At 41.2% G+C, this 12,046-nt stretch overlaps 1 protein-coding gene across 1 annotated transcript in view; it reads left to right on the top strand.

Annotated features, from left to right (window-relative positions):
• The window catches only part of Rab21 (RAB21, member RAS oncogene family), a 28,690-nt gene that overhangs the window by 13,045 nt on the left and 3,599 nt on the right, over positions 1 to 12,046 (top strand). The window contains exons 3-6 of the mRNA XM_076920247.1: positions 804 to 911; positions 3,409 to 3,472; positions 7,509 to 7,563; positions 7,992 to 8,080. Coding sequence (XP_076776362.1) covers positions 804 to 911; positions 3,409 to 3,472; positions 7,509 to 7,563; positions 7,992 to 8,080 — 316 coding nt within the window. The remainder of the gene's footprint in view (positions 1 to 803; positions 912 to 3,408; positions 3,473 to 7,508; positions 7,564 to 7,991; positions 8,081 to 12,046) is intronic.

The following is a 12,046-nucleotide window of genomic DNA, read 5'->3' as shown; positions in this document are numbered from 1 at the left end:
CTGCCCCACTAGTGCTGGGGTTAAAGGCATGCACCACTGTGTCTGGCTTCAGAAATACTCTAATAGCTAACTCATTTGAGGAATAGGAATTTGGATTTCATATTTTTTTAAGTAAATAAATTACCCCAAACTATTTCCTTAATTTAAAAGTTCCTAAAATCTAATTAAGAAATCTATTTGGGGGGTGGGGTAGAGAGATGGCTCAGTGGTTAAGAGCAGTGACTACTCGTTTAGAGGTCCCAGCAACCACATGGTGGCTCACAGCCATCTGTAGTGGGATCTGATGCCCTCTTCTGGTGTGTCTGAAGATAACTACAGTGTATTCATATACACTAAATAAATAAATCTTAAAAAGAAAGAAAAAAGAGAAACCTATCTGGAGTACAACTTTATACCTAATATTGCTGTCAGTTTTTCAGTTGCAGAAGGGTCAGGGTTGATGGGGCTGCCTTGCTCCCCCTCGCTTTCCGCCAGGCACCTGGAGTAGCTACTGGAGATGAAGAAGTGTTAGCAAGTGGTCCTGATGCATTCCTCTCCTACATTCCGAAGAGTCTCAGTGTAGGGCAGAGAGTGTTCTAGCCATGGAGCAGCTGAGCTGCCTGCTAGTGTGGATGGGAGATTGCCAAGGAGCAGGAGCTGGGAGGAGGAATGAGCTTGTGCAACAGTAAAGCACCATCACATGATGCTTAGCCACCTGGCTCGGCTGTACCTTGCTTTGTCTCTTGTCATACTGTCTTTGGGTTCTCTGTTTAGCAGCCATATGCTTTTTCCTTTTGACCTACTAAGCATTTGTTCTTTCTTAGGATACAGCAGGTCAAGAGAGATTCCATGCATTGGGTCCAATTTACTACCGAGACTCGAACGGGGCTATTTTAGTTTATGATGTAACAGATGAAGATTCTTTTCAGAAGGTATTCTGTTGTTCGTTTCCGTAGATGACTTAATTGGAAGGACCAGGCTGATTGATCCATTGGCTGGTTGGTTGATCCTCTCATTTATGTGTCTGTATTCACCAATGACTAGTTTTTAAACAGTAAAGCATATAGTTTGAGCATATTATGACCATTATTTATCATAATAGTTAGTTCATATTGGAATATTAATGTTTTATTATGGCTTTTTCAAATATTAGAAAAAGGGAAATAATTGAAGTTAATCTTATGAAAAAATGTAGAGACTTTATTTTTCACTTTAAATAAAAACTACTTGCATTTGATTCCACACATACTGGGTACCTAAAGCTTGGTGTGTCTCTGCGTAGACTGCTACCTCATAAAGGGAAAAGTAAGAGCATACTGAAGGCTAAGCCCACCCCATCCCCAAGTAAACACCCTGTGGGAATGAACTTTAGAAAGACAGTGTTGATTTTTTAAATTCTTTCCTAATTTTTTTTAACCCCTCTTCAGATTTATACTGTACATGTAGAATATTTCTTCTCAAGACAGGATCTTACTATCTAGCCTTGACTGGGCTGAAACTTGCTAGGTAGACCAGGCTAGGCTCTCACAGAGAGCCCCCACCTCTGCCTCCCAAGAACTGGGATTAGAGGAGCAAGCCCTTTGCCAGATGTAGGATTTTTAAGCTTATTTGAAACTAAAAATAAGTCACCTGTGGACTTTTCCCACAGTCACAATGAGTCTCTGTGTGACCTTTCTTGGGTCAGTAGTGTGTTGGCATGTGTGAGGGAACAGGTAATTTGTAAGTCAGAAGCTTTTCTTGTACTGAGTTACAAGGTAATGCTGATTGAAATGGCTCCTAATTTATTTTGTTTCTTTTTTTTTTTTTCAATTTACCTCTTCATCCCCCACACCTGTCGATTTAACGATGCAAATGCAAATATCCAGTTTCCTTGTTAACTAATTAATGATATGGGAAAGCAGCCTAGGAATACAAGTGAAACAAAGGCTCGCTGATGTAAGGCTTGCTTGCTTTTCAGTTATTCTGAGGCTGCTGCTTGATGCTGCCTGTCACCACCTCTAGGCCTTTCGCATAACGAACGGTGGCGTAAGCATCCCCTTGATTAAGAGCAAGTTGAGTCTCTCATGTTGAAACGTGGCCAGTTACTGGTACTGAACAGACCCCTAAAGCAAGCTGGCTAAGCACAGTAACTTACTACTTCTCATGGTTCTGTGGGATGGCCAGCAGGTCCTCTGCTCTTTGCCATGGGGTTAGAGTCACTCAGAGCTATACTGAAGGGGGATTTCGATGGAGGCTAGAATGCCCAACAGGCCTGGTTCTTCTTCATGTGGCCCTTTGTATGTTCTTGCTTTGGTTTGCACTGTAGCCGAAGCTTTTTGTAGGACCATTAGATTCCTATAGAAGTAGAACCCACCAGGCCTGTCAGCCTCAAGTCTGAAGTGGGTATAGTGGTCCCTCTGTCATATATCCTTGATCAAACAAGTTATAAGGGCCAGCCAAAATTCCACCTGGTGAAGGAAGGGAATACAGACCTAGCTTTACCTCATCTCGAAATCCATGAGGACAAAGGTTAGGATATCCATGGAGAAGATCTGGTGCGTGATGTTAACATTTCTTAAGACGTGGCTTGGTAGATGGTTACGTTATCTGTGGGAGGAGTGTCATCATGGCGATGAAGATGTACATTTTCCATTTGCTCATGTACTTCTCATGCAGATCAGCCTGTGCTTTATTATAGGATGATAATAATCACCTCTGCTTCTATAAGGATTTATAGACAGTTGCTTTGTGAGACTTGATTGTGTTTAGATTAAATTTTACTGTAAGAATTGAGGGTAGATGTCTGCTTTGTTCTTATCATGCTGTTTGATCGTGATTTCATTATTGTAATATTAGTATTATATTAGTATTGTTAATTGCAGTTTGTGTCCAACTGTGTCCATCCCTGAGTGCGTCCTTAGTAGACAGTCATTGTTATTGTCATTGTCCACTACCAGAGGTTCTCACCAGGGGATGACAAACCTGGAGACATCTTTAGCTGACACCACAGGGAAATGATGCTGGCTTCAGTTGGTAGAGGCCAGAGATTTCATTAACCAGTCACATATAACATAACCAACCTCACAACAAAGGGTTGTGTCAGCCACAGTATCAGTAGTGCCAGATACTAAGTAATGAAATCTTACTTTGCCATGCATACTTTTTTTCTTCTAAAGGCTGTAACATAGAAATCTCTGTTAGGAATCAATTAAGGCTTGATCAAAAAGACTACGGTCATACCCTCCTAAGTCCCAAGTGACTCTGTTACAGATGTCTTAATACCAGATACTGGATTCAGAATGTTTTGTTCTGGCAAATAGCTTTGCTTCGATGTATGAAAAATGTATAAAACTTTGTAATTAGAGTTGTGCTTTTACACACGCATAGAGTTTAGGTGTGGTACTGACTCCACTAAGATTTGTTGTCATGTTTGCTCTGTTGTGTACGCAGGTAAAAAACTGGGTCAAAGAATTACGGAAAATGTTGGGAAACGAAATCTGTTTGTGTATAGTTGGTAAGTATTAGTAGTGGTTTATTTATAAAGTCCTTTGTTTCTTGTGGTTATATTTTGGGATCTTTCTGAGTGGCTTGTATGTAAGGGTTCAATCCCCAGGACCACTGTTTGATGAAACAAACAATTATAACTGCAGCATCAAACTGTGCGAGATATAAAAATATATATAAAAGTCCACTACTATTTCAGCACTGAACATAGACTAGAAAATAAGAAAATTAAAGTGTGCTAGTTTAAGCAAAAGGAAAAAGAGAAAGATATAATGTCAGGGAAGAGAAAAGAGCAAGAGATTAGGAAAGGTAGAAACTGAAAAAGTTCCCAATCGTGAAAAGGTGTAAAAACAAATGTAAATAACCATAAGAAGGGATCAACAGTGAACCCATCAGCGGGCACAAGTCCTCACGACCGAGATGCAACCCTGGGACCCATGTAAGTGCTGAGAGCACCAGCTCTGCAAAGCTGTCCTCTGGCCTCCACATGTGTGCTGAAGCATGTTCATCTCCTTGTACACATGCGTCATGCATATATGATAGTAATTTTTTATTTAGGTAAAAGCATTAGTTTTTCTATAAAGCAAAACCCAACACCAAAATAAAATCTCCAGTAAGATGAAGTAAAAATACTGCTAGAAGTATAATAGTCCATGTGAGTGTTGGAGCAGAAAGGGTTGGGCAGTATTGCCAATAATGATAATGTATAAACCAAAATAGATGACCCGTGTACAAGGGAATAACCAGGAGAAGCTTTTAGAAATGCTGCTTATGATGTGACACAAGAGGGGCTGGCATGATGGCTCAGTGGGTGAGCACTGACCGCTGTTGCACATGCTGCAGGCTCGGTCCCAGAAGCCATGTCAGGAGGCTCAAAACCACCTGTAACTCCAGTCCCAGAGGATCCAGTGGCCTCTGACCTCCATGGGCACCTGCCACCTCCATACATGGTGCACATAGACTAATACAGGCATACATATATACACATAATAAATAATTAAATCTTTCCCAAAGATGTAATGAAAAGATAAAGCCCCCCTCCCGCCCCATTGGAGCAGCTTCTTTCTTGGCTCTCAAAAGTTATAGAATTCTATTTATATAGGGGAGGGGGGACTTCAGTTGAATTTGCGGCCTCTCTCGTCTTTTCTACTATGTATGCTCACATTGAGCCTGTAGTGGACAAGTGTCTGATGTTCACTGGTGCTAACAACACTCAGCTTTGCATTCTGTGGTTGGTCAAGTCCCTGGGCTCTCCAGCACAGTTCCCAGGATGGCTGTCTTAGCTAAAGTGGTTATCCCCCATGTGCACTGAGATCACCGATAGCAATTACAGCACTGAGATCTGCCAAGTCTGAGGACCTGTGCATCTGTTCAGTATGACTTAAGTACCACTGCTCTGCTGGAAGGATGCATCTATGGGGATCAGGGAACGCAGTAGAACTTCAGTTTCCAGACTCTACACCCGTAGTGAACAAATAGATGGCTGGAGAGGTTGGTTCCTTCCGCACCAGCTCAGGCTCGGGTCTGCAGAACTGTCAGCTTAGTCTCAGTACGTAAGATCTGTTCTGGCAGCTGACAGTGGGGTTGCTCTTTCCTGTAAACTTCTCTTCCTTGACTGAGCCTCCTGTCTTGTGTACTCATCAGCATCTGGTCCTTCTGCTCTCTCCACTGCCTTCAGGGCTCTCTGGCCACTGGGCTGCTGCCGGTTCAACTGAGCTTCCCTGTCCTATGGTTGTTCCCCGTTCTTAAGTTCTCCGGGCAGCTCATCTTTAGACAGGTTCTCTCAAAATGGTGCCTGTCTTTTGTCCTCTGAGTCATGCACTGTGATAAATGGGGTATGTCTCCATGCTGTCCACCTTTCCAGAGGAATCACTGTCTCGCCAGGTGTTTGAGGGCTGTAGGTGCATCATGAGGTGCAATGCTAGACTCCCAGGAATGCTGGATCCTAGGGATTATTGTCCTCAATGTGCCCAGTTCAAGGCTGACATATTTAACAGCCATGCCAACTCATTGCTTTTATGTAAATTATAGTTAACAAAAGCTAGATCTTCTTTTTAGAAGTTTGGTCAGTCAAGTTTTCCTAAGTTCTAATATAATGAAATTGTTAAATACATGTATATACATACATACATACAGACAGACAGACAGACAGACATATATAATATGTGTGCGTGTGCATGTACGCACAAGCACATACATAGAAAGAGACAGAGAAACAAAGATGGTCATTAGGAGCTTTGTCTAGCCTGGAACTCCCAGAGATCTGCCTGCCCCTGCCTTTCAAGTTCTTAGATTAAAGGCATGTGCCACCACATCTGGCTAGATTGACTTTTATTATTTTTAGTTACATGTGTGTGGAGTCACATGTTACATGTATGTACATGTGAGTGCAAGCCCCCACGAAAGCCTGAGGCCCTTTCCTCTTGGAGCTGGAGTTACAGTTAGGTGTGAGCTAACCAACATGGGTGAAGAACTAAATTCTCGTCGGCGTCGTCGGCGTCGTCGGGAAGAACAGTATGCTCTCCCAACCAGAGCCATCGCCCCAGCTCCATAATGAAGTTTTGTAGGAGACCAGGCACCAGGTGGTGCTTCTCGTGTTTATAGAGTAAAACGGCTTGCTCTCTCTCTCTCTGATTACTGTCCAGTATACCACCTATAATATTTATTGGATTGAATTTTTATTGACAGACTGTAATGTAGACTGTGAAATTAATGTGGTTCTTGTAGCAGTGTGGATCTGTTCAGAGAATAGCGCTCTCTGCTGATGAGCCGGTGCACACTGACTTTAGTGTCTCCCACTCCCACTCATCCTTTCGAATTTGTTGCAGCACAGAGTTAAGGGCTCAGATTGTCTCAGGTCTTCAGTTCAGACCTCTTCACTTGGGCTTCCCAGTGATGAGATTTTATCTCTCATTGGGTGCTGTGTTTATTCCATTATAAAGTTTATTTTCTATCTGAGAGTTAAAATGGAAGAAAGGAAACCGTTTGTTTCAAGTGTGCTTCCTTAGGTCACTTCTCCCCCATTCTTACCTGTTTGTTGTTTCTAGGATCTTTACTCTCTATCCAGCCAGTTTCGCTTCTGTCCACACTCTAAAATATAAGGCTGTTTTTGTTTTTCTATTGTTTTCTCTTTCAGTGTCTTAATTTTGGTTCTACTTGGGTTTTTTTTTTTTTTTTCTTTTAGCAAAATCTTGGCTTAGATCCATTGTTTAAGGAAAACTAAACATACTCTCAGTAATTTTGAATCTACATGGCATGTATATATTACCTTGTCAAAGATCACTAATATTGTTTTATAAACAATACATTTAAAGCCTCTCTATGGTGGAGGAGTACTTAAAAATTCATACATTAAAATTTTTACTTTAATTAGTTCATGTTATCAAATAAGAGTTTTGTTTTAGAGCCCAAGATACAAGCATACTATATTTTAGTAAACCAATAACTATATTTAGTTATTGATTGGCTTTAAGTTGATTAGGAAATAAAGAATTTTTTTGTTTTGTTTTTTAAAACCATGTATATATACTTTAATAATAATAAAAAAAAAAAAAAAAAAAAAAAGACTATACTTTCTGGTGAATCTTAGCCCCTGCTGTGCCTTATGGTCTCTGTGGAAGAGAGAGTGTTTGCCTCTGACAGGCTGAAAGTTCACGTGGTACTACACTGACTGTGTGCAGGAGGTGAGAGTTCACGTGGTACTATACTGACTGTGTGCAGGAGGTCAGAGTTCACGTGGTACTACACTGACTGTGTGCAGGAGGTGAGAGTTCACGTGGTACTACACTGACTGTGTGCAGGAGGTGAGAGTTCATGTGGTACTACACTGACTGTGTGCAGGAGGTGAGAGTTCACGTGGTACTACACTGACTGTGTGCAGGAGGTGAGATTGTAGACAGCTCTCACCTCAGTGATGAGACATTTGGAAGGCTGATGGGGAGTACTGTTATTTTTCAAATAACTAGTCACAATTATATATTTAGAATTGTCTAATTTTATTACAAATAAATTAGTATTAAGGATAGTGTTTCTTTTTTTCACATTAGGTAATAAAATAGATTTGGAAAAGGAGAGACATGTCTCCATTCAAGAAGCAGAATCGTAAGTTTCATGCTCCCCAGTGGGAGCACACTTACTGTGCACTTTGATGGTTCGCTTACACACACCCTTAAAGAGGACTGAACACTTGTTCTCAGGAAGCATGCTTGCACTTCAGAGTGGTGGGCAGGTGGTGAGAGTAAGATATTTCTCTTGATTTCACTAAAAATGAGAGAATATGTGGAGAAGAGCTATCAAGATTAAACGTAAGGGATCACAAAGACTTTTAAGGTATTTACGTTCCAAATTAGTGTATAAAATTTCAACACTGTTAATGTTCTAAATTTGGTTCAATTTGTAGAGAAGTTCAGTAGCTGAATAACCGTAGTGTGACTAAACTTGGGTAAGTTAGTAAGTCAATAAAGTAAATTTAGTCACTAAGATTACGATTGCAGAAAGGCTTGTCACTGACTCCTTTTTCCTCTGTGAAGGTACGCAGAGTCTGTGGGAGCAAAGCATTATCATACTTCCGCCAAACAGAACAAGGGCATTGAGGAGCTCTTCCTCGACCTCTGTAAAAGTACGTATACACGCATTAGCATATCAAAAATGGCTTTTAAAAACTGTTATTAATCTTTCCAGCCAGGAATAGTGGCACACACCTTTATCCCAGCAATCAGAAGGCTGAGGCAGGAGAACTTTTGAGGTTAGCCTGGTCTACATAGCGAGATCCAGACCCTACCTTGAAAAAAAAAAAAGTATTGTTTTAAAATCTTGGAACTTTTATCTTTCTTAAGCAATAACTAATGGTTTGGAAGTCACTTGTTTCATGTGTGCTAATGTATTTTAAAGGTGTATGACTTTTAAAAAGCAAGGACAATTTGTGTATTAAAATACATTCAAGGGGCTGAGGAGCTCGCTCAGTTGTTAAGGAAGGTGCTTTTCTGTAAGTACACATGCCGACATGAGCTTGATTTCAAACACCCACACATGGTGTTTATAAGCTCCCTCCTCCCCCATCCCCAAGCTTTGGAGTTGGATCCCTGGGGCTAGCCTAGCCTAACTCAATAGGCAAGATCTCAATCCTAGTGAAAAATCCTTTTCAAAGAATAAGGTGGGTGGCATCCAAGGGTGACCTCTGAACTGCACACACACTTTTTAAATGAAAAAGAAAGCACACATTTGAGACCCATAGCAGTTTGTTGTAATGGGTGGATCTTATTTCATCTTGATTGACAGATGAGTGGATACATTGTGAGAACGATCAGTGCATGAATGCAGGAAGGAAGGCTGTGGCTGAGTCTTTCAGGCATCAGGATGATGATGTGCTGAGGCTTTAAAAGGCATGGCTCTCACAGAAGCACAGTGCAACACTCCATGAAGAACATGTGGCTGGCCCTTGATTCAGAACAATTGTAGAGACGTGGGTAAAATGAGAAGTTGGCTTTATTAGGCTTTTTCCTCTACTTTTACATGTTTGAAGTTTTCATAATAAAAGGTTTTCTAGGAAAAAGAAAAGCAAGTTTCTTAATAAGTATGGCTTTACTAAGAAGTTCATTTTTCATGTTGCCAATCCAGTCCTTGTATTTAGGAGATGCTAGTCCATGCTAATGGTGAGCGGTCATCAGACCGTAACCTTATGGACTTCATTCTCTCGGGAATTTGATGAAACTGGTTTCATCTCTAGGAAAAAAATATGTGTATACCAACTTTGAGATAAATTTTACTTTAAGATTCCAAAGTTATTCATATTTTCCTTTAGGAAAATGAGGTCTTCTAATCAGCAGTAGCATTGCTTGAGATTATTAGAAATGCAGCTTCTTGGGCCAGTCCCAGCCCTCCCTCCTGAATCAGGCCAGGGAGGACAGGTTCTGCTCTGTAGAAGCCATCCACGTGATGCTGGTGTGCCAGAGCTGAGAACCAGTGCTACCTGTGTCCAGCGCACGAGGGTCTGCTGTAGGTGCGTTGCGTCCTGAAGGTCAGATTTCTACAAGTTCCCAAGTGTCATACTTTCAGGTCTCAGACTTCAAATAGAAGACTGTAGATCAATTACTAACCAGTGTGATCAGTCTCACGCCTTCAGAATATTTACAGTATTCTATGTATATTCATTTCAAAGTCCTGTAACATACAAATACTAATATAAATCCATTTGCACATACTAAAACACACCCAGAAACAGAAAACTTTGAAAGGCTTAAGAAGTAAGGAGAGGCAGAATCTGTGGTGGTTCCTCACTTCACCTCACTGTGGTGTCTGGCACACCCCAGCTTGAGGATTGTTGTCCCTGGACACAGACTGGACACAGACTGTAGAGTTCTTATGTTTTAAAGAATCCCTCTCTCTCCTTCCTCCATCTTGTTGACTGACTGTTGTGTAAAAGTTTCCTCTCAGTCAGTCAGTCTTGATTTTCATTCTTGTAAATTGTTTCTCTACATTTCAATAAGATTCAGTTTGTCAGGGTTTTTTGTTTTTGTTTGATAGGGTGGGTTTTTTGTTTGTTTTGTTTTTTGTTTGTTTTTTGAGACAGAGTTTCTGTGTATAACAGCCTTGGCTATCCTGGAACTCCCTCTGCAGACCAGGTTGACCTGGTGGTCTGGAACTCAGAGATCTGCCTGTCTCCCTCTGCCTCCTTCATGCTGGGATCAAAGGCTATACTACCGCCTGGCAGGTTTTTGTTTTCATTTTTTATATATTTATTTATTAATGAAGTTGTGACTTTTGTCTTATATAAGAAATCTTGCCTGGCTGTGGTGGCACACACCTTTAATCCCAGCATTTAGAAGACAGAGACAGATGGAGCTGTGAGTTCCAGGCTAGCCTGGTCTACAGAATGGATTCCAGGACAGCCAGCAGTACACAGAGAAACCCTATCTGGAAAAGCCACAGAGAGAGAGAGAGAGAGAGAGAGAGAGAGAGAGAGAGAGAGAGAGAGAGAGAGAGAGAGAGAGAGAGAGAGAGAGAAAGAAGAGAAGAGGGGGGAGAGGGGAGAGGGGAGAGGGGAGAGGGGAGAGGGGAGAGGAGGGGAGAGGGGAGGAGAGGGGAGAGGGGAGAGAGGAGAGAGAGGAGAAGAAGAAGAAGAGGAGGAGGAGGAGGAGGAGGAGGAGGAGGAGGAGGAGAGAGGAGAGAGAGAGAGAGACACAGAGACACAGAGAGAGACACAGAGAGAGACACAGAGAGAGACAGACACAGGGAGACAGGGAGACAGACAGAGAAAAATCTTTAAGCCAAAATCACAAAATTTCCTCCCCATCTTCCTCTGTCCCACTTGTGTGAGATAGAATCTCACTTAGACCAGGTTAGCCTTGAACTCTGTATGTAGCAGAGACTGTCTTTGAACTCGATCCTACTGCCTCTACTTCCTAAGTAATGGGATTGCAGGCATCTGCTATCCAGCTGCTCACTGTCATGTTCATGTGGCTTGATGTGCTGTTATTTCACTTTGTTTGGTTTTCTGGCCAGCCCACTCAGGACTCACAGAAATCCACCAGCCTTTGACTCCTGAGTGCTTGGACCACTGTACTTAATTCATGTAATTTGATACTATGTACCACACACATGGATATTTCTTTCTCTTACATATCTACATATAAGTTTTTACATTTATTTTAAAGATTTATTATTGTGTAAGTATCTGTGTGAGTTTGTGTGTGCACAAGGAGGCCAAAGGAGGCCAGTGGCTGGCCTTTCCTACCCTTTCTTCCATCCTCTCTTCCGAGTCCACGAGGCTACATGCAGCAAGCCTAAGCCATTCTCCTGTCTCCATCCTCTTTGAAGGCAAGGGGGCCTCTGCTGGGATATTATCTCTTCAAATGGGGTCCAAACTTCAGACCTGCACTGTAACTGCTGAACCATTTCTCCACCCCTTAAGTTTTTTTTTTTTTACTCTTTCAGATACCATCGGCTTTATAATATAATACATATATTACTTTAATTACAGGTGTCTGCCTGTGTGTCTGTATAGGGATGGGCACATGAGTGTACATGTTGGAGGAAGCCAGGGCAGTTGTTAGCTGCCAGGTGTGGGTGCTGGTTCTGCTGTAGGAGCAATGTACACTGCTAACCACTGAGTCATCTCACCAGCCCCAAATACTGGTTTTTCCTATGTATGTATGTATGTATGTATGTATGTATATACACACATATGTGTATGTGTATATATACTATATATATATGTATACACACACAATATATACATATATATACATATATATATATACATATATACATATATACATATATACATATATATATATATATATATATATATATATATATATATATATATATATATATACTGGCTGTCTTCAGACACACCAGAAGAGGACATCATATCCCATTAAAGATGCTTGTGAGCCACCATGTGATTGCTGGGAATTGAACTTAGGACCTCTGGAAGAGTAGTAAGTGGTTTTAACTGCTGAACCATCTCTCTACCCCCCAAATATCATTTTCTTAAATAAGACCTATACCCTAAATTTAATCTTCTAGCACTAGAAATAAGTTGAACATTACCTGTTTCTGATAGTTTTGGGAAATCTCGAGG

This window comes from Arvicanthis niloticus, chromosome 22 (assembly GCF_011762505.2).
Source record: "Arvicanthis niloticus isolate mArvNil1 chromosome 22, mArvNil1.pat.X, whole genome shotgun sequence".
In the NCBI taxonomy this organism is placed as follows: domain Eukaryota; kingdom Metazoa; phylum Chordata; class Mammalia; order Rodentia; family Muridae; genus Arvicanthis; species Arvicanthis niloticus.
This window is presented reverse-complemented; position numbering and strand designations above follow the sequence as displayed.